Below are 24751 nucleotides of genomic sequence, written 5' to 3' on the forward strand. Positions count from 1 at the left end.
TAAACGTTGCACAGGATCAGATCTGCATTAATGGTGCTGCTTGGGGAATAGAAACAATCCATTTGTTTGTAAATTTCAGCATGGGAGTGAAATTGATCTGATCTTTTTTTCAGGCTTAACTTTTATATTGCACATTTCATTGTTAGATTTTTGGGTGTCCCCACCCTGCCTCTAATCTGCATAGTAAAACTTGGGAGAAAAGCTGTCTGCCTCCCCTCACTGTATTATCTTTATTGCTTTTTTCCCAGTGACTGTCGGAGTTAGGAGAAGGCAGACCCTTTTATCTTAACTAAGGCTCACCGTTAGGATGTTTACACAGAACATCTTTTCGTCTGTTTTTAGTATTATTACCAATGTTTTAAAATGGACTCCAGATAAGGAGTTGGGGGTGGGAAGCAATATTGCAGCCTCCCCTTCCCCTGAATCTAATTTAAGTAATATTATGAACGAGAACATTTGCACGCCTTTCTATATCTTTAGGCACAAGGGAAAAACCTCGTCCAACGGGGTTGACTAATAGGGCTAGATTTTTGCATGTTATACACAGATGTAAGGATCACTGAATTTAAATGGGTTTGCTTCCAAGTAAGCATGCTATAGGAATACACTTGTAGGATTTTTTAAAAAAATGTATCACATATGTGTTGCCTTGGTATCCCAGCAGATAGCAGGAACAATATGTAAAATTACGGTTAAAATTAGAATTAAGTCAGATTTGTGGATTGCCTGTAACTTTGTGGGACTCTAAAGATCTTTAAAGTGGACAAGGCTAGCCCCTGAGGAGGTATTTTCATCTGGTGGGGAATTAAGGGAGTTTTTCCACATGGATTCTAAGTTCCATTGATCCCAGGGTAGAATCAGGAGTAAGGGGCTTCAAACCCACTTGCTCAGAAATAGAATGTGAGGAACGCAACCCAATCCTGCACATGCTTACTCTAAGGTAAACCGCCCTTAAGTTCAAGGAGACCTCTGAGGAAATTTGCACATAGCTGTGCAGCTTTGACCTGAAGGAAAATGAGTTTAGGTTTGGAAGGATGAAGTCTCAGTCACCAGATTGAGATGGGAAAAGGCGTTCGTAAAGAGATCTGATTGATGCCCACAATATTACTATTTATCCATTATGGGAAGCCTTCCTCAACAAAATTAAATCTTCCAGTGGCAGAAAATAATCACATATTTTCATAACCAAGAGAAAAAGATAAGAATCTGAATGTACTGGGAAAGGTAGAGAAACTACCAGTCAGTCTCTTGCCATTCAAAAAGTAAATCTACTTAGGAGTAAATTCATTTGATTTCAATGCAGTTTACTTCCCAGTAAGCCTGGAAGCCTAAACACCCCCTTGCATGTTTACACAGAAGTAAGTGCCACTGAGTTCAATAGGACTTGCAAGTTTACAGACAGGTTTCAGTCAGCATCACTGAAAATTTTGCTGAATTCAATGGGGCTTCTAAATCAATGTGCAGCCTCTTTTGGACTTAACTTTTGAGTAAGCATTCATAGGCTCAGGCTCTAAATGTGCTAAGGGGAGTAAGTCTGAACTATTGAGAAAAAAACTTGTAAGTAAACATGGAGAGGATTCTGTTGCACGTGTGAGAAAAGTGATGCTCAAACTCACTTTCTAAGACTGCAGTCCTGACACACCCTGCTTTGTTACTCCTAAGTAAGCATGCATAGGAATCTAGTTGCATTCAGCATACTTAAGCCAAAATTTCTAACAGGCTCCAGTTTGAGACCCTCCCCTCCCATTTTTCAGTGGGAACAGCTGCAGCCCAGCTTAAGTAATTTTTTTGGGGTAGCTGTGGGGGGGGGGTTGGGGGGGAGAGGAGGAGTCTTTCCTTCCTGCCTCTCTGCTGCTGCCCCTAACTTGAATATTACCCTCATATGTTAATTCAAAGCTAGCCTACCTGAATGCCCTCTTGTATTTGCTGTTTATTCCCCAACACTACAGGAAAAAAATATATCATGCAGTCGAGGTGTATCATTTCTGAATTTATGTTCCTTAGCTTAGAAGACCTCTATGTCTGTGACCCAGTTTGCTGGCATCTGGGGGTGTGGGAGATGCTTTTAAAAATATCCTTCAAAGCCAAGGAACGATTTGGGTACCCTCTTGGGAAATCAGGGGTAAAGGGAATTTTAAAACTGTCATTTCTTTATAATGCAGGACAAAATTAGGAGAATATGTATAAAGTTGAAGGGCGATGTGAAAGGAGGACCTCTTTTGCATGTACATGGTGCTTTTGCATCTCGCAATGCAGGTCTCACAAGTCTGATATCATTCCCAAAGTCAATTTGCCCGGAGATAACAATGGGACAAAATAACCCGAGCCCTACTTGAAACTCTCTTAAAAATGGTTGGCTCCAGTCGAGCTAAACTTAAATCCCGGTGACTATACAAAAATCAGAAGTAGGCATGCTCATCTGTTAGGAAAAATCCAGAAGTTACAGTCAGGTAGTATCTTATTTTGAGGACCAACTAAAATGCTGCAAAAAAAACACACAGCAAAACCTGGAACAAAACAAGCAAGCTTTTGAGCTATCCAGGACCCTTCTTCAACTGAACCATAAGACTTGCTCACTATTTTGTGGCATTCTTTTCAACACCCCTAATAACCACATTGCCTTTCTGTGGCTTTTGACTTTGTGGTAATTGTTATTTTCTGCATGATGTTAACAGCCTTATCCTGTGCACACTACTCAGTGGGACTCCCTAGTAAGTGTGCTTAGGATTGTCGTGGAAGTCTCTCTGAAACCAACAGAACAAGTTAAGAGTAACTAAAATCTGGTCGCTTCCTTCAGTGGGATTTGGTAATGATGACCAGGCTTAGCTGGCTGGCAATTTTTAATCTGTCTCCAGATTTGGGAAGAGGCAGGGACAGGCATAGGCAAACTCGGCCCTCCAGATGTTTTGGGACTACAACTCCCATCATCCCTAGTTAACAGCACCAGTGGTCAGGGATGATGGGAATTGTAGTCCCAAAACATCTGGAGGGCTGAGTTTGCCTATGCCTGGGCAGGGAGATCTGTAGAAAAACAATAGACTTGGTAAAATTTGGGAGGGTTATTTTTAATTGGTTAAGTCTGCTGAGCTGTTAACGGTAGTTTGATCTAAAGGTATAACCAGGTAATCATGTGTGTCTCCATGGTTGTGGAAACCTTCGTCTTGTACTTGCTGTTAAAAGAGCAGGAGCAGGCCAAGCCATTTTTTTCTGGTTAGTTGGCAAACCTAAGTGGAAGAGAGGTGAAAAACGGGGTCCATTTCTTTACGTTCCCAAGAACAGCCACTGGTATTCAGTTCATATGGGTCACCTCCTGAAGCTGTTAAAAATAAATAATTCCCAGACTGAAAAGAGATATTATTGTACAGCAAGTGCAATAATAGAATCAACACAGTTCATGTATTTAAAGGGAGAGGGGAGAAAGGTATTTCCAAGGAGATGTTAGAGGCTCAACAACACACACACCAGGTCTTCTGCTTTCCTCAAACCAAAGAGCATCTCTCCCTACCATATAATACTGCCACTGATGTTTTTCACCAAAGTCTTGAAAAACAGCTCATGTTCAGCCAGCGTACATTGATACAGAAAACGGAGGAAAAGTCCTGGAATTATAAAATTTTAAGGGGGTATCGGTATCGCCAATGGGTGGGCAATGATGCATCTGTAACAGCTTTTCTTTAAAAACACCACCACCACATTTTATGTTATCTAAATTTGATTTTAGGGGAGGAAAAAATGGCATTGTTAGAATTTTGGTCTCTTGAACTTACAAAGTATTTGAATTGGGGGGGGGGGAGGAATCTCAAGGGCCATTATGAAAGAAGTTGCAAGAACTTAGTAAAAGACGCAAAGATAAAAAGCTATGTGTTGGCTCACTTTGGGGCCTACGGCTTATATCCATTAGGGAGTCTAGCCACTTCTGTTCCATGAGATTAGACTGAGCGAGTTCCCAACTGGCTTTGAACCAAAATGAATTTGGATACAATGTGAACCAAACTCTCTCTGTGTGTGTGTGTGTGTGTGTGTGTGTGTGTGTGTGTGTGTGTTGAGGATGCATGGGTAAATGATGTCATTTTCTTTGGAAGCCTATCCCAGTCTTTAATACCTCGGCCCCCATCCCACAAACCTTCACTTTCTCTTCCCTGGTGTTTACCTAAGAGTCTCATAACGTTATTCCATTGATTTCTGTGGGACTTTACTCATGTATCGCTGTGTGAGAAGGTGACCCCCCCCCCCAAATATCTAGGGCAATACTCTTCCAACTATATTCCTTCTGGGATAAAATTTAGGCTCTTCAGCAGCTCAGCAAGGGTTCCTCAGTGAGAAGACCAGGCTTCCCAACATCTCTAGTGCAACAGTGAGGTCTGATAGCGTTGGTTGGAGTGGTGGGTAAAATTAGAGTATGCCCCAAAATCCTTTGCAACAATTGCGGGGTGGGGATAGGAGCACAGGGACGTAGGAAGTTGCCGCAGACTAAGTCAGACCACTCTTTCAATCCAACTCAGAATTGCCTGCTCCAGGAATAAGGAACTTGTGGCTCCTCCCAGGTGGATTGCAGCTCCCACCAGTCCCATTCAACACAGTTCATCGTCAGGGATGTTGGAAGCTGGAGTCCAGCAACATCTGGTAGGGCACAGTTTCTCCATCCCTGGTCTCTGCTGACTGATGGTGGCTTTCCTGGAGTTCAGACATGTGTCTTTTCCCAGCCCTACTGGGGGTATAGAGTATTTGGCTGCTAAACAGACTCCTCCTAGCTAGTGTGGTCCAAATAACCTAGGTGTTGGGATTTAGAGCAGGCAGACAAGGTTCCAAGGGCACAAAAGTGATGGGGTGGTGCAAGGGAAGGAAGGATGAGTCTGTTTAGCAGCCAAACACTTTGCCAGGCCACCAGAAACAGATGCGTGGGCCAAATGTGACCCATGGACCATGGGTTCACCACTGCTGCTCTATCCCACACAGAATTCTTCAGACCAGGGGAACCCAAGCTAGAAGCAGCAGCTATACAGTATAGGGCCACCTCTTGGTCCTCGGCCTGATCAAGCTGCAGTAATTAGCTCTTATGTAGAGCATCTGCTTTGCATCCTGGATATCCTAGGTTCAATCCCTGGTACCTCCAGGTAGAGTTAGGAATATTTGTGTCTGAAATCTTGGAGAGCTGTGGCTGCTGATCAGTGTAGACAGTGTTCAATGACCAGTGGTCTGACTTGCGTATAAGGCAGTTTCTAGTGTGTTTATGTACCTGTATACCATGGGACGAGGGTGGTGCTGTGGGTTAAACCACAGAGTCTAGGACTTGCTGATCAGAAGGTCGGCGGTTTGAATCCCTGCGACGGGGTGCGCTCCTGTTGCTCGGTCCCTGCTCCTGCCATCTAGCAGTTCGAAAGCACCTCAAAGTGCAAGTAGATAAATAGGTACCGCTCCAGCGGGAAGGTAAACAGTGTTTCCATGCACTGCTCTGGCTCGCCAGGCTTAGTCATGCTGGCCACATGACCCAGAAGCTGTACACTGGCTCCCTTGGCCAGTAAAGCGAGATGAGCGCCGCAACCCCAGAGTCGGCCACGACTGGACCTATTGGTCAGGGGTCCCTTTACCTTTACCAATACCCTGTTAGCTGCTGTGAATCACAAGTGAGAGAGTGCTCCTGTCCAGCTTGTGGGTTTCCTATGAGGGCTGCTGTAAGAAGAAAATGCTGGGCTTGATGGGCCTTTGGCTCAGATGCTTCTGATGTTCTTGTGGCTGAACACATTTGCTCACTTACGATGTTTGGGCAGTTTCCTGTGCTGTTTGTTCCTGCCTCACTTTTTACACCGTGTGGTTAGGATCATAGTCTAAAGCTGCATAGTATACTTTAGCTATACTATGTTGGGGGTGAGTGAGCTGGTAGTTAGGAGAGGGCATTCATATGTGCAAACCCATCCCTTCTTCATTTGTGGCACCAAGGAACGAATCTCGTGTGAAGGGCTGCAACTCAGTGACAGGCCTCGGGTTTAACCCCAGGCATCTCTAGGTAGAGCAGGACCCCTAGTCTGGAACCCTAGCAAGAGCTGCTGCCAGTCAGTGTAAACAGTATAGGTAAAGGTAAAGGGACCCCTGACCATTAGATCCAGTCATGGCTGACTCTGGGGTTGCGGCGCTCATCTTGCTCCTGGGTCATGTGGCAAGCATGATAAAGCCGCTTCTGGCGAACCAGAGCAGTGAACGGAAATGCCGTTTACCTTCCTGCCAGAGTGGTACCTATTTATCTACTTGCACTTTGACGTGCTACAAACTGCTAGGTTGGCAAGTCCTAGGCTCTGTGGTTTAACCCACAGCGCCAAGGCAGGTCTTTATGTTCCTATGAATGAATGGCAATGGATCAAGACACTGAATTTTCAAATTTCAGAGTTGGAAGGAGGTATTGAAGACTATTTAGTCCAATCCCCTTGCTCTGTGCAGGAATCTTGCCGCTACAAAACTGGCCAGCCAGGCTCTACAAACGAAGCCGTCCTATGCCACTGGTCTGTCTGGCTTAGTATTGTCCCTACACTGACTGGCAGTGTCTCTCCTGGGTTCCTGATAGGGGACGTTGCCACCCCTACCCAAAGATGCAGAGGATTGAACCCAGGACCTTCTACACACAAGGCATCTGCTTTGCCGTTGAGCTACATCTCTTCTCATATTCTGCTCATCCAGGGCCTGGAGCAGCTTAATTAATAAATGTATTATGCAACAACCCCCAAAATACCACATTAAAAACAATGCTGCAAGGAGCAACACTATGGCAAGCAATCAGCTTTTGGTTTTGCTTGGGTTAGAACGAGGGATTGGGGAGAAATTCATTCGGTTCACTTTTTAATGCAAACACTTATCACTTGTGCTTCCTGAACCAATGCACATACCAAAATGCAGCTACACTTAGAACTTCTCCCTATTTTTTGATGGCAGTCCTTCAGTCATTTTTTCCCCTTTACAGAAAAAGCACATGTTGGGGAAGACTGTGGACAAAACTATATATCAGTGAAAATAATGTATAAAAATGCATTACTGCCCTGGGAAATTGCTTGCCGAAAAATGGGCATTAGGAGAAATGCCTTTGCAAAATGCGTATCGATTTTCATGCAGAATTATTATTATTTTTATTTTTAAAAAAGGCACGCTGGCAAGCTGATGTGGGATTGCGACAAACTGATTATAAGATTGGAAAAACGAGAAACCAAAATTGATGGATCCTAGCTAGAACTGGACCTTGGGAATTTGTGGTTTAAAAAGAGGTGCCAAACCTCAAGCCTTCCTGGATGGAGTTAAGATTAATTTATGCCAAATGGGATCCTCAAGCTGTCAGTGGTCATGTCTGGGAAACTCTTCCCTCTCATAGAGTCTGACCTGACTCGCAAGCAACCCACCATGCTTGGCAAAGGCCACCAGCCATGTATGGTTTAGAATCATGGAATCACAGAGTTGGTAGGGACTGCAAAGGTCCTCTAGTCCTGCAATGCAGAAATCTTCACTAAAGCATCAATGACAGATGGCCAGCCAACCTCTGCTTAAAGAGCTGCAATGAAGAAGAGGCCACCTCCTTCTGAGGGAGTCTATTCTACTGTCAAACAGCTCTTACTGTAAGGATGTTTTTCCTGGTTTTCAGTCAGAACCTCCTTTCTTGTAACTTGAAGCCATTGGTTCGGGTCCTACCCTATGGAGCAGAAGAAAACAAGCTTGCTCCATTCTCCATGTGACAGCCCCTCTAAGTCTCCTCTACAACAATCTAAACATATCAAATTCCCATAGCCGTTCCTCATAAGGCTTGGCTTCCAGACCCTTGATCATCTTGGTTGCCCTCTGCATACATTTTAGCTTGTTGATATCCTTTATAAATTATGGTGCCCAGAACTGGACACAGGACTCCACATGGGGTTTGACCAAGGCAGAATATAGTGGGATTATTACTTCCCTTGATCTGGAAACTAATCTGTTGATGCAGCCTGGAATAGTATTAGGGTTTGTTTTTATGCTACTGTATCACACTGTTGATTCATATTATGCTTGTGGTCTATTAAGACCCCAACAACCTTTTCACACGGATCACTGGAAAGCCAGGTGTTCCCCATCTTATATTTGTATAGCTGGTTATTCCCGCCTAAGTGTAGAACCTTGCATTTGTCCCTATTGAAATTCATTTTGTTAGTTTTAGCCCAGTTCTCCAGTCTATTAAGGTCATCTTGAATCCTGATTCTGTCTTCAGCAGCAATGGCCACCCTCCCAGTTTGGCATCACCTGCAGATTTAATGAAAATAATAATAATAATAATAATAATAATAATAATAATATTTATACTCCACCCATCTGGCTGGGTTTCCTCAATACCTTCATCCAAGTCCTTTGTAAAGATGTTGAACAATAACAGGCCCAAGACAGAACCCTGTGGCACCCAACTTGTCACCCTTTTTAGCATGATGAGGAACTGTTAGTGAGCACTCTTTGGGTTGGGTCAGTCAACCTGCTACAAATCCACCCAACAGTTACCTTGTCCAGCCCACATTTTACCAGCTTCTTCACAAGAATATCATGAGGGAAGTTGTCAAAGGTCTTACTGAAATCAAGATATATTATGCCCACAGCATTCCCCTGATCCACCAAGCTTGTAACTCTATCAAAAAAAGAATTGAGATTCATCTGGCATGACTTGTTTTTGATAAACCCATGCCCACTAGGTATTTTGAGTTTGAGTCTGGGCTTGTATGAACAGGGGTGGATGAGTGGTGGTTGACAAGTACCTGGTTGGCTGTAAAACATGTCTAGTTTGTGGAGTTACACATTGCAGAGACCTGCCCTTATACCAGGTTGTGTGGTAGATGTGGCTGAACTGTGGCTTTTGAAGTGAAGGTGTTTGTTCACAAACTCTTTTCTTTATCAGTATCAGGGCTGTGTTCACCTATTTACATTTAAGGCCTAAACTATAGACTTTGGGAATGGGACCCCCCCCCCGCCACGATTGCCATTCTTTGGGATTGAGTGCTGGTGTTACCACTTTCCCTCTCTTCCTCCACTTCATTAGGACTCAGCCTGGGTTCCTCGTGGAGTAAAGTTGGGCACGATCTCAGAAATAAGGCCAGATTAATGATGATTCTAATTCATTCTATGGATTTGGGCTCGGGTTTCACTGCAGCCACGTCTATGGTTTTGTTCTGTGGAATTTTCCTTGCGTAAAAAGGTCTGTCCAAAATTCTTCTCGACTCAGGATAGAGTGGCCGTTCCTGTAACACCGGAAAAGACCGCCATGTTTTTCATGTTGAGGAAAATGTGATGCTGGCAAGACTAGCGTGGGAATAGAATATTCTTCATAATGCTGAAGAGTTTAGAGATGGGACAAGATAAGAGAGGGCAGAAGGAAATGAACTCAGCGGCAGAACAAAGTTGCATTAATTTTGAACCAGTTCAGATGTTATGGTTTCTATCAAATAGCCCACCAAGCTCTGCATTTCTTCATCCTACACCTGCTTCATATATGGGTTCCTTGTTTTAAAACCAGGGTCAGATTTTATATATATATGATTTGTCCGTTTATTGTGGGCAAACCTTTCATAGGATAGAGAACTGACTTTGACAGATGTGATAAAGTTAATCTGAAATAAGGTAATTATTGATGATACAGGAATCAAAAAAACTTGGTCTCAGAAAAGTGGGTTTTGATGATTGCAATGTTCACCTCAAATAGGACATGAGAATTGTGACCCTGTGAGTTCTTATCTAGGTGAGATTTTTAATATATAAGGAAGGTCAGCTCCTCTCTCCTTGCAGATGTTGGGAGCCCTGGGAAAATTACATTTCCCAGTATGTTGCTTGCATGTGGCTTGCAGCTGCAGCAACCCGGTGCCAGAAGGAGTGGGAAACTTTCCTTCCTCTGCTGCTGGTGGAGTTACAGCAACAAGGTGGGAGAATGTGGGCAGCTGAGACTCGATTGTGCTCTTGATGACATTCAGGGCCTACAGCAGGGTCTGATCTGGCTCAAAATTGGGCTTGGAATTAACTGAGCTGTTTATTTTTTACAGGGAAATCGTTCCGTTTTCTCCTCCTAATTATGAGCCTAAGTGGGGGAGGTGTTTCATTTAAGGTTCCACAGGGGTCTCTATTGTCTACAACAGAGATTTCCCATCCTGACTGTAACAAACCTTTGGAGCTATATGGAATTAATAATAATAATAATAATAATAATAATAATAATAATAATAATAATAATAATAATTTATTTATACCTCGCCCATCTGGCTGGGTTTCCCCAGCCACTCTGGGCGGCTTCCAAAAGAATATTAAAATACAATAATCTATTAAACATTAAACGCTTCCCTAAACAGGCCTGCCTTCAGAAGTCTTCTAAAAGTCTGGAATATTCACTTGTGGAATTTGAGAGGAAATTACCCAACTGACTGAAAACCCCTTGTTTGCTTTTTTTTTTTAATAGGAAATGCTCCAGGAGAAAAGTTTGTCTGAGCCGGAGGATGGATTTGCTGCGCCCCAGGCCCCTGGCCATTCTGAAACCACAACGGGTTCCCCTGTTCTGGGTGTAGCGGGAGTCAGCAGTACGCCTCTGAACAGCCCCCAGGGTCCAGATCCAGAGCAGGTATGCTGCATGTTTAAATGAGTCTGTTTAGGCATGGTGTGGAGAAAGTGGATAGAGAGAGGTTTCCCCCATCCTCTCATAATACAGTGGTACCTTGGTTGTCGAACGGCTTGGCTCCTGAACAAATCGCCTCCCAAATGCCGCAAACCCGGAAGTAAGTGTTCTGGTTTGCGAAAGTTTTTCGGAAGCCGGATGTCCGACGCGGCTTCCACGGCTTCCGATTGAGTGCAGAAGCTCCTGCAGCTAATCGGAAGCTGTGCCTTGGTTTTTGAAAAGTTCCGAGAGTTGAACGGACTCCTGGGATGGATTAAGTTTGACAACCAAAATACCACTGTACTAGAATTCACACCCACACAATGATTTCTGACAGATTCAGGAGAGGCAAAAGGAGAGTCCTTCACACTGGGCGCAATTAAACTATGGAACTGCTCCCATAGGAGGAAATTATAGCCACCAACTTGTTTGGCTTCAAAAGAGGATTAGATAAATTCACGGAGGATAAAGGTATCAGTGGCTACTAGCCAATGTGTCTATGTTCTCCTTCCGTGTTTGGGAGGCAATATGCCTCTGAATACCTGTTGCTGGAAAACAACTATGTATTGCTATGTCACCCAGGTTCTGTCTACAGGCTTCCCATGGGCATCTGACTGAGCACTGTGAGAAAAAAAGTGTTGGACTAGATGGGCCTTTGGCCTGATCCAGCAGGGCTCTTATGCTCCTAAAGATCATGCTTGACACCCTTCCCTGATATAATAAGCTCCTGATTGTATTTGGTTTTGTCTGCTTAAAGCAGTCATTCCAATGGACAAATGTACTTATTAGTCTCCTGTGCATCAAAATCGCCTTCCCAATGGAGGAGGCTGCCCTGTAGTATCTCTGCATAACTTAATGCTCTGTGGCTGCTTCTGCTCAGTCTCTGTTGGAGGGTAAGGAATTCCACGGTGTCTGTTTCGAGTGTGATTAGCTCATTGGGTCGTTCCAGTGCAGAGGCTCCAAAGAATGGTTCTCCTTCAGAGATGGTCACATGTTGGTTCTCTGCATGAGTGATGGCTTTGTGCTTGCTGCTTTCCTCCAATGAGCCTCTGTTGGTGGCAGGCCGTTTCATTGCAGCTCTGCGTTGGGTGTGGATCCCTCCATCACTCCCGGTGTAGAGATGTGGCAGAACGGTTGGTCCTCAGAGGAGGCTGCCTGTTGCTTCTCTGCATGTTCTGGGCTTAGATCTTTTGAATGAGAAGGCACACCCATGATAGAGACCTGTACAGAAACGCTGGGTATTAAAATCCCGTCTATGGACAATTCTTAGGGGTCATAATATATTTATTTATTGTGTTTATATCCCACCTTTCCTCCAAGGAGCTGACTGTGCCATTCACCATTATCCGCCATTCATTTTATAATCACAACAACCCTAATACAGTGGTACCTCTGTTTACGAACGCTTCTGGTTACAGACGCTTCAGGTTACGAGCTCCGCTAACCCAGAAGTAGCTGCTCCTGGTTGCGAACTTTGCCCCAGGATGCAAACGGAAATTGCACACCGGAGGACACATTAGTGAAAACATGCCTCAGGATAAGAATGGTTGCAGCCTAAGAATGGACCTCTGGAACGAATTAAGTTCGTAACCAGAGGTACCACTGTAGTCAGGTTACAGTTTGAGATATATGGGGACAAGGTCCATGGTCACCCAAGTGTTCTGCGTGGCTGAGAGGGAATTTGAACACAGGTCCTCCTTTCCCCCTCCACGTTTGACACACTTACGGTAACTCACTGTACTCCCAGGATTTACAAGAATGGAGTATTTTTAATTCACTTTTTTTGGGGGGGGGCAAACCCTGGCTTAAAAACCTGTACCATCTTCCTTGTTTTTGTTTGGTTTTAACCATGTGGTTTGTTTGCTAACCTTGCTAGAAAAAAAACAGTTCTGACCACACAGTAGTATTATATGCCAAATTATTTATTGTAATCACATTTTTTGGGTTGTTGGTTTTGTTTTTTTCTTTAAAAAGAGAGTTATAGATCCTGCCATTTTTATGCAATAATTAAATGTAATTGTGTACCTTTCTGCCAAAAGGGGGAGAAAGATTGTAAATTTCCTTGCAAATCCACCCTGGCTCCTGATTGGCTAAATCTGTTTAGTAAGTGTGTTTTTATAAAGTGTTGACAACTTTCCTGAATCAGAATTATAACCAGTTGTATAATAATAAAGCTGAGAGGTGAAACTGAGAGGGAGCCTGCATTTGCTCCTGAAATTATACTTAAAAAAAACCCCAAACCAGTTGTGTTATAAATTCAACATGCATTTAAGTAATAACAATTATGCCTCAAGCCCTGAAGCTCAGTTTTAACTCTTGTTTGCTCTGATGATTGATAGCTGATTATTTGCGGAGGGAGGGGGAGGAAAAGCAAAGACAAATTACCAGCAGATTATGAAAAGTCAAAGAAAATTGATCTTAAAGTAAAATACAAGTCACCAGCCATTAAATGGTGGGAAATTCAGATTTCAGTGAAGTCAACCAATGAGAGGCTTCTTTTGGTCTTTGGTCCATCTAGTCAGCTGATTAGATCTGGTTAGTGAGCTATAGACTCTATAGGTGGTCTCAGGTTGAGCCTCTATCTTCACAACCTCAAGCTTTCCTACTTACCTGAAAAGGTAACTAAGCCTCGCTTAATGTAGTTGGACTTTTCAGTAAACATGTGCAAACTGTACAGGCACTTGCTTTTAATTCCAAGAGATATTCTTAAGGGTGTGAATTTTTTTAAAAAAATATTAGAAAGGACCACAGACACCTCTTTTACCCCAGGCCAGACTATTTTGTCCATCTAACTCAGTTTTGTCTGCCCTGATTGGATGAAGCTCTCCAGGGTCTCTCATTCAGAAGTCTGTTTCATCAGCTGCCACCTGATGCTTAAAGTAAATAAATAACAACAAATGAAAACAGGGGGTGATAGGAACCAAACCAGGGGACTTCTGTATGCAGTGCTTAAAATGGCACTGACGGCAGGCGAAATTATAGACATAGGGGTAAGCAGGGAAGCTTGTAGAAACAGCAGACTGGGATTGAGTGCTGTGGGATCTTCTCATTGCCACGAGCTTGCAGTGGTTGAAAAAGTCTGCTGGTCACATATTGAAGTGACACAAGGACATTTGCTGTGTACTTATGACGATGACTCTTGCGTTGAGTTGATGCACTTAACCGCCCCTCCCCCCTCTGCCACTTCAAACTGTCCCATGAGGTCAGGGGTGGAGTGGGTGGGACTGCATGTGTCAAGCTGGGGTTGGCATGCACAGCCCCACACCCACTACCTCAGGGGTGGGGAACCTCTGGTCTGTGGGTGTAATTGAGTCCTCCTAGGCCTCCCCATTTGGCTATTTCAGTGAAGCCACACCCACCAACCCAGGTGAACCAGGTGTGGGGAGGGGTAAGACCTGGCTCAGCCTAAAGGCAGGCATCACTGATCAGCTGATGTGTGGCTTCTGCACAGGGCTTTGCTAGACTCAAGGAACAGCTGAACCTGCATGTTTTGGGAGTAATTCCAGAGCAGTCAGCCAGGTAGTTCACAACAAAATCCAGTGTTGTTTCTTCTCTTTACTGCTTGGTCTGGCCTAACCGACTTTCCTCAGTAGCTGTGTTTTGTTTGACTTTTCTCAGTTTACGTTTTTGTGGCTTTCTCACTTCTTCTTTTTTTGCTTGACTGACTTGTTGAAGACCATTGAGAACATCAAGGTGTACCTGCACGAGAAAGAACTATGGAAGAAATTTCACGAAGCTGGCACAGAAATGATCATTACTAAAGCTGGAAGGTAGGTTTCTAAAATCCTGTCATTTTAAAATGTGTGTGTGTCCTTGTGTATGTCTGTCTGTGTTCTATTTAGTTGAGCTCTGGATCCTTGCGCCAATGACCTCTTTGAAATTCTCCACTATAATTGCGGATAGAGGATTCTATTCAATGTTAGTCCTGCTCAGAGTAGATCAATTGAAATGAGTGAACCTGACCTAACTTGGGTCCATTAATCTCAATGGGTTGACTGAGTATGACTAACACTGGAGAAATCCCAGACAACTTGTGGGGGAGAGGCAGGGGTGTGGTGGTCTGGGGCTATGGTGGGTTGAAAATCCGTTGCTATTTCTGCAGGAGAACATCAACACTATTCACGGGATTCATTTCCACTTGAGACATGGGACATATAAGTGAACATTGGCAATTTTCACTCCTGTTTCCATTTTCATCAGGATTCTCCCAATATCCGTACAACCAGGGGCAATATATCAACCTGGTACCAAATAGATTACCATCCTAATTCTTGCCCCTGGTGGTCACAAGCCTTGATTATCCATATTCACTATGGACACTCCTTGTTTGATTTTACTTGTTCAAATAACACCAAGGAGTGTCCATGGTGGATATGGATAATCAGGGCTTCTCCAACTTGTTTGGTGAACTGATGACGTGGAAAAGAGAAGCGATCGACCGCGGTTGATTTTTAAAGATTGGGGGTGTGATACAAGGGAGGACTTGCGTCCCAGCAGCTACAATCGGCTTTGGAAACGTTATTATTTCCCTCCCCTTTGAATGCATTAGAACGAGGCCAGCCCTATAAATTACCAGCAATTTATTGCTAGCGTCTACATATTAGGTTCATTACTCCCTTGTAGGCTTGATCTGCGGGGGGATGTTGAAAAAGCAGAGCAACCTCCATGCTGCAAATGGGCACGCCGTTGTTGCCAAGAGCCTGTGATTTATAAAGTGGAAACATCTTTAAAATGCACTCGCTATCTTTTCAACGTTGGACTGTTTTTGTTACAGAAGGTGGGGCGGGGAAACTCAGAGCGATTATTTCATATTATAAGTGGAATCATCAAAAGATTAAACAAAAAGAAGTTTATGTTAACCAAGTTCCCTGAACTTTGCATAAAATGGGTTGACTCCTTTGTGGATAAAATATGGTGTGTAGAAGTATACAAGGCTTTGAACATCGCAGTGCATAAATCTGTGTGTTTTTCCAGTTCCAGAGTCTTTATTATGACTTTATTTTGGCATGCAGAATATCTTCTTCTTCTTCTTCTTTTAAAAAAATAGTTAATTGGAAATTATGCATTAGATGCAAACTCCAAAAAGCAGAATTTGCTGGCAATTTCTCTTGTGCTGATCTTATCAAAGTTAAACAATGAACTTGTATTTAAAACACCTTTCTGAGTGGTTTTGCCCTTCTTTCCCGGAGACATCTGTTGGCAAAATCAGACCGCTGGCCTAGATCAGTGTCATCGGACGTGGCAAGGCTATTCAGGGCCCCGAATCCCAGAGGGGCCCCAAAATCAATATTTGTCCACATTGCTTAAAAGAATTGGGTCCAGTAGATGCAATTTGAGTTGCATGACTCAAATCATTAATTTATGGTGGTATCTATTTCGACAATCCTTATGTTTGAGAGTCAGTGGTGCAGGTGTTGCAAAGGCGGAGCACCGCAGCAAGTTGACTGTTCTGCTGAAGAGCGTTTAAATTATTTCTACATATTGTCTCCAGAAAATGAGATTGCAAAGAAGCTCTATGTTAACGAAGCTGGATGTGAATAAGGCAACAGGGGTTATCAAGACCTCATTGCTGATTGCCAATGGCCCTCCACAACATTTCAAGCTTCAGGGCTTCAAAAACATAGGTCTGCCACAGTTCCTGTTAGGGAAAGGACTGCAGCCTGGCAGTTGAGAATCTGCTTTGTGCAGTTACTGTGTTGCTGCTCCTCCTTTAAAAAACAGGTGATGGCATGGAATGAATTTTAGAAGCTTTTGCATGCAAAGTAGGTGCTCTACCGCTAAGTAGTGAGCCCATCCCAGAATTTGTTGGCTCGCAGATTATTCTGCTTGGAGTAGAGAGGCTCACAATTGCAGGAGCAAGATTTTTGCAAGTCGGGAATGGCATGCAAAAATAAATCAAAATGCTGTGTGATGGAGGCTGTTCTCTGGTGCAGTGTTTCTGTTCCACACCCCCTGCTCTGTTGGTGGGCTGAAAGCTGGTGGGACAACTTACCCTCGATGGCTGGGTCCTCTCTGAACAGCATCCTTTAAGGCTTATTGATTTTAAGAGACCATCCCTTGGCCCCTAGGAGAACACTGGTTCTGTCTTTTATGGGAGCAATTAAAGTGGTTATGAAACAGAGCAGGGTCGTTAACCGCGATCCCACTTCTGTGATATTTATAGGGCCCTTTTCAAGATTTACATTTGAATAAAATGGGAATCTAATTTTAGCTCTGTTATGGGTTTTTATTTTGGGGGGTGGGGGCGATAATTTTGTCAATTTTGAGGTGTGGGTGGTGCACTGGGAGAGTCTAAAACCAGCCTGTAAAGCGACCAAACTCTGTTTCCCTCCTATGGTAATGGAAATGAAATCTTTGTTTAAATCTCTCGTGCAACGGTATGGGGTTAACTGTCCTTCCTGTGAGATGTGTGAGAGAATGTTCTAAATATTAAAAAAAGAATTAGATGAGTTGTTATAAAAACATGTACCCAAATATAAAAACTCCCCCTTTTCCACATAACCTCCATGGCACTGCCACCAGATAAATCTCTTCGATCTGTCCGCAAGGCCACAGGTTCAGGGTTTCCTGTGTTTGGTGAAAAGTGGATTTGGGGCTGAAAAATGAACTAGCAAGGAGAACTCCCGCTGAACTTGCCTTGTTTGTTATTCTGGAGTAAGGATCTGGCCCAGGCTAATCCAGCACTTCAAAGAGGACGGCCCTCACTTTGTATATAGAACGTCATGGCAGAGAGTGGCGTGGTTGATAAGAGAAATTGGGGATGGGACGGTTTTGATGCCCTGGGAAAACGGGACCTTAGTGGGAAGTGCTTTGATCTTTTCTAAAGTATTTTCTGTAGGGTCATCTGCCTCTTTTTCTTCTTCCAAAAGGCCTCTGCTGACTCTTTGTCTCACACACGAAAGGCTTAGTATAATCTGTGCTTTTAAAGGGAGTGGGGATAAAAAAGAGAGGAGGCAACCTAAATTTTCCACCAAGCAAAGCTTGCAGAATGCAAATTATAGCAATTTTTAGACATCATTGCTGAGGCTTTGCTTCTTCTGCAAGGTAGGGGAATGGGATTGCGGGACAAAGAGACACTGAAAGCCTTGCCCCACTGGATTGCATCAGATTTTGTCCATACTGTTTCAAGCCCAGCTGTAAGGACTAGAAACTTGATGGTTGGTTTGTTTGTTTCAATGCAATTGGGAGAATGTTGAATTCTGCCCTCAGTACTGATGTTCCGCAATTTTAGAACTACAGGTAACAGCTTAAGAAGTTCACACTCATCTGGTGAATATAGGACTTTGGTCTTGGTGTAATAAGGTGAAATGGCTCTGTCTCTTCCTCTACACCCCCTCCAATAAAAAATTAAAAAAGTCGTGTTGCCAACAACATGCTAGATTTTGAATCCATATCCTCTCCAGTTATTTGAGGGATGAAAATAAATAGTGACACACTCAAAACTTCAATTTTTCCACTTCTGAAATTTGAAGCAGCTTCTTTTTGTTTCTTTCAGTTTGTAGACTCCCCCCTACAAAACGGGAGTGCGCATGTTCCTTGTATTTCTTTGTTCTTAAAGCCTTGGGAAAGTTCTTCATTCAGCCACGTCCCCCCTCCAAAAAACATGTTGCAGTGAGAATTATTTAGCTACAATTCCTGTTTTGCAGGGGGTTGGTTTGGTGACCGGTAGGGTCTCTTCCAATTCTACAATTCTATGACTCCACCATTGGCGCTAGATCTAAAGAACAGTAGTAAGTGGCGAAGTGAATTGGGCCAGTGTTACACTTGGTTTTCCAACATGGATGTCGCTGCTGGTAACAGAGAAGGAGGGGAAAGGCAGAAGGGGAGTCGGCTCAGTTCAGGCGCACCGTTGAGCGTCAGAATGCGTCTACTGCACCTGAACTATGCCTCCCTTCCTTCCCTGGGTTACCAGCAGTGACCTCTGTGCATTGGGAATAATAATAATAATCATCATAATAAATTTATACCCCACCCATCTGGCTGGGTTTCCCCAGCCACCTGAGAAGCCAGATAAACAATGCCCCCCTCCATCCAGTTCTGCCCTGCTGAGTGCTACTGCTAAACCATGGGCAAAACTAGGCTTTATTTCACCCTGGTCAAAGACCCAGTTTGCCACCCACCCTGTGCATTTATGTACACACACACACACACACACACACACACACACCGGGAGTCTCAATGACACCCCTCTGGAGGCTTCACCCGGGGCAAAAAAACCTGGCTAGCCCCCCTGTAGCTACGGCACTAGCTAAACAATATTTCAACATTCTGGGTTTCTTTTGGGTCATATTAAATGGCACTCTGAAATGAAGTGAAGCATAATGGGCTTTATTTGACTCTTTTGAGCTACAAATTGTCTTCTCGATCATAAGCGGTTGGACTTTAGTCTTTGCTTTTTCTTAGAACCTGAAGGTCCATCAGCTGTAACAAAGTGCAAAAAAGTGGCTTAAACAGATGGGTGAACATAGAATTAGGCAGTGGTTTCTGTTCCAACATGTATTTGCCACAACAAGCACTGTTTCCATTCTACTGCAGTTTGCTTTCTGCCAAATACTATGTTGTTCTTTTCACTATCTGCTGTATGACAAAGAACATACATAACTATTTATGTAGCTTACAACCGTTTCAATGTAAAGGAAATGTCAAAACAACGTTTTAAAAAATCACCAATCAGGTATTGTTTGTGTACCTAACCCCCCACCCTCAGCAATGATGTGAACTAATACTGATCACATTTGCTTGACTAATTTCCTTACCTGCACCAAATTCTACTTCCCTTTCCATTGGAATTATCCAACACCCCTACCTCCTATGGTGGGGAGACTGGAAGAAGAGACTCTTTGCGAAGAACCATAGATCAGTGGGAGAGCACATGCTTTGCATGCAGAAGGTCCCAGGTTCAGTCCCTGGCATCTCCATGTCCCGTCTGGAACCCTCAAGAGCTGGTGCTACTCATTGTAGACAACACCGAGCTAAATGGGCCAATGGGGCCAATTCTCTATATCACAGCTTCCTGTATTAAAGCAACCCTTAGTGCAGAACTCCAGGGACAGGAATCTTGTTTTATTTCCAGGAGACAAGTGGTAACTTGGTGGTAGAGCATCTGCTATGCATGCAGAAGTTTCCAAATTCAATCCATGGTATCTCCAGGCAGGGCTGGGAGAGACTTCCTGCCTGGAACCCTGGAGAGATGCTGCCAGTCAGTGCAGACAATACTGAGATGGACCAATGGTCTGACTAGGTATAAGCCAGCTCGCTATTTTCCTGAGAGGCTGTTGTCCAGTTCCCACATACAAGCACACTTGTTTTCTAAGTCCTGTTGCTCTTTCTGCCAATACAAGTATATGTCTCTGTTGGTTGGGATGAGGGATTCTGCCACTATTGTCACTGGCACGGCTGCTGACTCACTGGTTGGGGATGTTGTCCAAAACAAGCCAGAAATCCCTAGCCAAAATGTCTAATACACATTCCTCCCTCCCCTACCAGATAAACTCTGTGATTCAAAGGCTGATCAATCTCTGGATGGACTTTTTGGCTTTATGTCAATAACCGCCAAACACAGCCAGGAACTGTAGGACTGTTAGAAGGAAAAAAAGGAAAAAAAGAGAGGTTGATTTTTAAATAAATACAAATCCCCTAAGTGGTTTCTCCTCTAACAGTTAATTTAAAAGCCATTTGTGACTATCCAAATGTGCCCAGGACAAACTGAACTGAGGAGGGATCACTTCATTATCAGACCTAATAAGTCACTCTCACTTCATCGCTTAGCTATTTTAGCCCTGGCCTTTTTCTTAATTTTCTTTGTACTTGGCCACCAGCAGTGCCGTGTTCTACGCAGGACTGCCAAAGTGATCTGATTGCATAGAAAGACAGTCCAGAAACGTCTACAGCAACCTTCTCCAAACCAGTGTCCACCAGATGCTGTTAGACTACAACTCCCAGCAGCCAGCATGGCCAACAGTCAGGGATGATGGGAGCTGTAGTCCAAGAACATCTGTGAGGTGCCAAGTTGGGGACGGTTAATCTACATCATGCAATAGGCTCATTGGGAGCTATTTGAAGAACAGTGGTGGTGTGGCATGGATTCAGCCTTTTCCTCCAAAGTAGAATAGATAGTCCTCAATTTGACGTCTCAGGGGTGGGGAATCTGCAGCTCTCCAGATGTTGCTAGATGCCATCTCCCATCAACCCCAGTCACAGTCTTAAGAAAATAAGAAAAGACTGCTGGATCAACAATGGAGACAGAACATAGTCATCATGGCTAGTAGACATCAATAGCCCTCTCCTCCATTAATTTTGTCAAATCCTCTTTTAAAGCCATCTATGTTGGTGGCTATCAGACAGCCCTTCAGATATTGGAAGGTGGCCACCGTATTTTCTGAGGAACATTGCCCTTATTACCCATTTCTAGTATAATATTTTCATGTGCAAAAACACCCCCCTCCAAACAAAGGCCATGTAAGACCAGTCAGCCCTTCTCCTGCCCTAGAATTTATCCAGAATACTTTGCAGCTCACAGGGGTTCCCCACTGAGCAAATCAAACAGAAAGTAAGTCAATAATTTGACTTGGTAATCTATTTGTTTCCTCTGCTTACAAAACTCCCATTTCTTTGTATACTGATGGAAGAGAACATAGTTAGTGGGGTGGTGGGTTTTTCTGTCTCCCTTCTTTAGAATGTCAAGGCCAGCTGGAAAGCTTTGGATGTGACAGTTCCTCTCCATGCTGACATTTCATGGGGTTGGTGTGTAACAGCTGTCGCCTTCCCCAACTAATAAAGGAAGATGTGCATCTCAACATAGTCTAGCTCCATGAAGCCCAGGTGTGTAGTTTCTGATACAGAGAGATATCTATATATCTATATTTTGGGGGGGGGGGTCCTGGAAATGCTATAGCCTGACTGAAAACTCACCTGCAAACTTTTGGAGGTGTTCTGTTCCCCCCCCCCCCGCTCATAAGTTAGGGTGAAAGATTTAAGTTGTGGTGTCAACCTGGGAGGGGGCAACTACCACAAAACTTCTCAGTTATTGCTGAGTGAGCTCAGTCTGCTTTTCCTTTGGCCAAAGTGTGGTTTGTACGGAATGGGGGATAAATTTGTTTGATCCTTCTTTTAATGTGAAACTGTGGCTTAGTCATGCTGGCCACATGACCCAGAAGCTGTCTACTGGCCGAGGGAGCCAGCGTTTGTCCACAAAGCGAAATGAGTGCCGCAACCCCAGAGTCGTCCGTGACTGGACTTAACTGTCAGGGTCCCTTTACCTTTACCATATCCACACTTCCTGAACCAAAACAAATGATAACAGGACAGCATCCCCCCAGTTACCTGATAGAAGTAGTACTAGAAAATAAAAACATCATCGTGAACCCAGGAAGCTGCCATATAGCAAGTCAGCCAATTGGTCCATTTGGATCAGTCTTGTCTACCACTGACTGGCAGCAGCTCTCCAGGATTTCAGGAAGGGAGTCTCTCTCCCAGCCCTACCTGGAGATGCCATGCAATTGAGTCTGCATGCAAGGCTGGTGCTCTATCACAGAGCTATGGCCCTTCACTGATTTTCCTCAGCAGACTGATTTAGGAGGTGCAGGGCAGGCCCTGTGGTATATCCAACTGGTATAATTCCTTTTAATTCCTTGCTGCTACCTGCTCACTAGGGACGCGGGTGGCGCTGAGGGTTAAACCACAGAGCCTAGGACTTGCCGATCAGAAGGTCGGCGGTTCGAATCCCCGTGACGGGGTGAGCTCCCATTGCTTGGTCCCTGCTCCTGCCCACCTAGCAGTTCGAAAACACATCAAAGTGCAAGTAGATAAATAGGTATCGCTCCGACGGGAAGGTAAGCGGCGTTTCCGTGCGCTGCTCTGGTTCACCAGAAGCGGCTTAGTCATGCTGGCCACATGACCCGGAAGCTGTCTGCGGACAAACGCCGGCTCCTTGGCCTATAGAGCGAGATGAGTGCCGCAACCCCAGAGTTGGTCACGACTGGGCCTAATGGTCAGGGGTCCCTTTACCTTTACCCGCTCACTGCTTTGTCTGACACCTGCTCACTTCACTCTCAAACAAATGCTGCCATGGAGCATCAGCAGTCCCAGCATGCGCTGTGTCAGTGTAGCAATGGGTGGACATGCACAGGTGATGCCTGCTGGGCTGTGGGATCCTGAGCTGGCTGCTACTCTGTCTCCAGGGCCTTTCACAATATCCCAGTCTCTGTGGCACATTGGGAGAAAGCAGCAAGGCCAAAACAAGGCAGGCCCAGCCAGCCCATCAACCACCAAGCCTCTCCATCCCTGTTCAGGAAATATGGGAATGGGGCTGGGGGCTGGGGTGTTTCTAGCCCTCCCTCCATCATAATTTGCCTAAAGGTAGAGCCAGACCCTCCAAGTGTCCCTATTTCCCAGGGACATCCCTGATTTAGAGAAGCTGACCCAGTTTCTGATTTGATCCTGGAATGTCCCACTTTTCCTTAGGATGTCCCTATTTTTGTTGGAGAAATGTTGGAGGGTATGGAGTTATCCAACCCCTGAGCCGTCTGAAAGCAATCCTGTATAGGGAAGTGTTGTTATGTTTTAAATGTTTTTATATATGTTGGAAGCTGCCCAGAGTGGTTGGGGCAACCCAGTAAGATGTGTGGGGTATAAATAGTAAAATTATCATTATGGAATGGGACGTCCCTATTTTCATCAGGGAAATGTTGGAAGGTATGGAGAGCTGCCCCTGCCTTTTCTATTCACTGTCTCTGTGCCATTCAAGAAGCCAGATAACCACATGACTTGCTAGCTGAGAAAACTGGAGAATGACTTCTATTATTATAGTCCACTGCTTCAAAGGACAGACACCATTTTGGCCTGGGTGTGCAAGTTTTGGATGCTGCCAACCACAATTGGGTCGGATAGTTGCCCAGTTATCTCATTCCGCCTGTGCTTTCCTTTGTATGTTTCAATCAAGAAAGAGAAACATCTCACAAATTCAGTTTCTATCCAATTTTGATGACTACATTGCTACAACCTACTGGGGAGGTGGGATAGGCCGGGCTTTTGATCCATAGTGTCTCTTCCCACACAAATATATAAAACGCACACACACATACTGTATTGCCCAAGCTTTTGATTGAAAGCCCCAGCAGTTGCCAAGAGGTTGAGAAATACATTTTCATTAAGAAAATGTAACTGTCAAGTCGCTGGCATGGTGCTTGCAGACACCAAAAATGCAACAGCTAATAATCATGATGAAATGCCAATGCACAGCCAGAATTTTTCCTTTTTTAAAAAAAAAAACTTCATACCCAGGGCTTTTTCCTGGAAAAGGGTGCAGAAAATTGGCAAGATCCAGTGGCTCGTTGACCCAGCTTGATTTGTGAAGCCAAATGCTACCAAAGGCAGTTACAGAGTAGCTTGCAACTTAAGCAACACCTAAGATCAGATGTGAGTTCTAATTTGTTATCCTTTCAAAGAATTTCGGCTGTATATATTATGGTAGGGGCTTCACTGCACTCTATTTATTTTAGAGGGCTATTCTAAAGAACATTATAAACTCTGACTTGTCTACTCTATATGAATTCCATATGCTAAAGCTTAATTTTAAATGCCATTAAAAAGCACTTAACATTTACAGTATATCAGATCTCTGCTCCTTTAGCAGCTTGGATGTGCTACAGTTTGGAAAATGTTCGGTAGGCAAAAGACAAAAAAGAGCCCTTTAGAAGTCGGGCTCATAAATATCCTAGTAGAATCTTCCAGTGCTGTGTTTAAAATTATACTGAACAAACTTCTAAATACCCAACTTTTTTTCCTTTTTAACCCCTGTTCATTTTTGGGTATAAGCTTTTTTTTTTTTTAAGGCCTAATTTAAAACAAAACAAAAATAAAATAAACCTTGGCTTTAAAATTAGATTCTTTCTGTAGCATTTCTCTCATCTCCCTCTAAAAAGTGTGAATTAGTCTGTATATTTGCAAACTGAAATATGCTACTGTATTTATACAGGTGCTTACCTGTGTCCCAAGGTTAAGAGAAGGGCACAGCTTATGAACAGAAATCAAAGATGGCTGGGGTTTTTTTTTGGTAAACCGCCCCCTTTTGAGCTCAAACTAATTACATGGTAAACACCTGGAATTTATGCAAGGGTGTTAGAAAGA

General features: G+C 43.9%; 1 protein-coding gene and 1 long non-coding RNA gene across 24 annotated transcripts in view; one reads left to right on the forward strand and one right to left on the reverse strand.

Annotated features, from left to right (window-relative positions):
* The window catches only part of TBX4 (T-box transcription factor 4), a 126488-nt gene that overhangs the window by 67086 nt on the left and 34651 nt on the right, over nucleotides 1-24751 (forward strand). For 21 of the 23 annotated variants that reach the window (XM_083479904.1, XM_083479910.1, XM_083479920.1 and 18 more), the window contains 2 exons: nucleotides 10433-10591; nucleotides 14300-14394. In XM_083479904.1, the coding sequence (XP_083336030.1) occupies nucleotides 10433-10591; nucleotides 14300-14394 (254 nt within the window). Of the gene's footprint in view, nucleotides 1-10432; nucleotides 10592-14299; nucleotides 14395-20907; nucleotides 21446-23957; nucleotides 24041-24751 lie in introns of those variants that run through there. The other 2 variants (XM_083479917.1, XM_083479918.1) reach the window with 2 other exon arrangements.
* LOC310695559 lies at nucleotides 21988-24673 on the reverse strand. Its single transcript, XR_014520163.1, has 3 exons — nucleotides 24608-24673; nucleotides 22637-24028; nucleotides 21988-22264 (listed from the first exon to the last, which is right to left on the reverse strand). It is a non-coding gene; the product is annotated as an uncharacterized lncRNA (long non-coding RNA).

Source organism: Podarcis liolepis, assembly GCF_965112155.1.
Source record: "Podarcis liolepis genome assembly, chromosome: 16".
Lineage (NCBI taxonomy): Eukaryota > Metazoa > Chordata > Lepidosauria > Squamata > Lacertidae > Podarcis > Podarcis liolepis.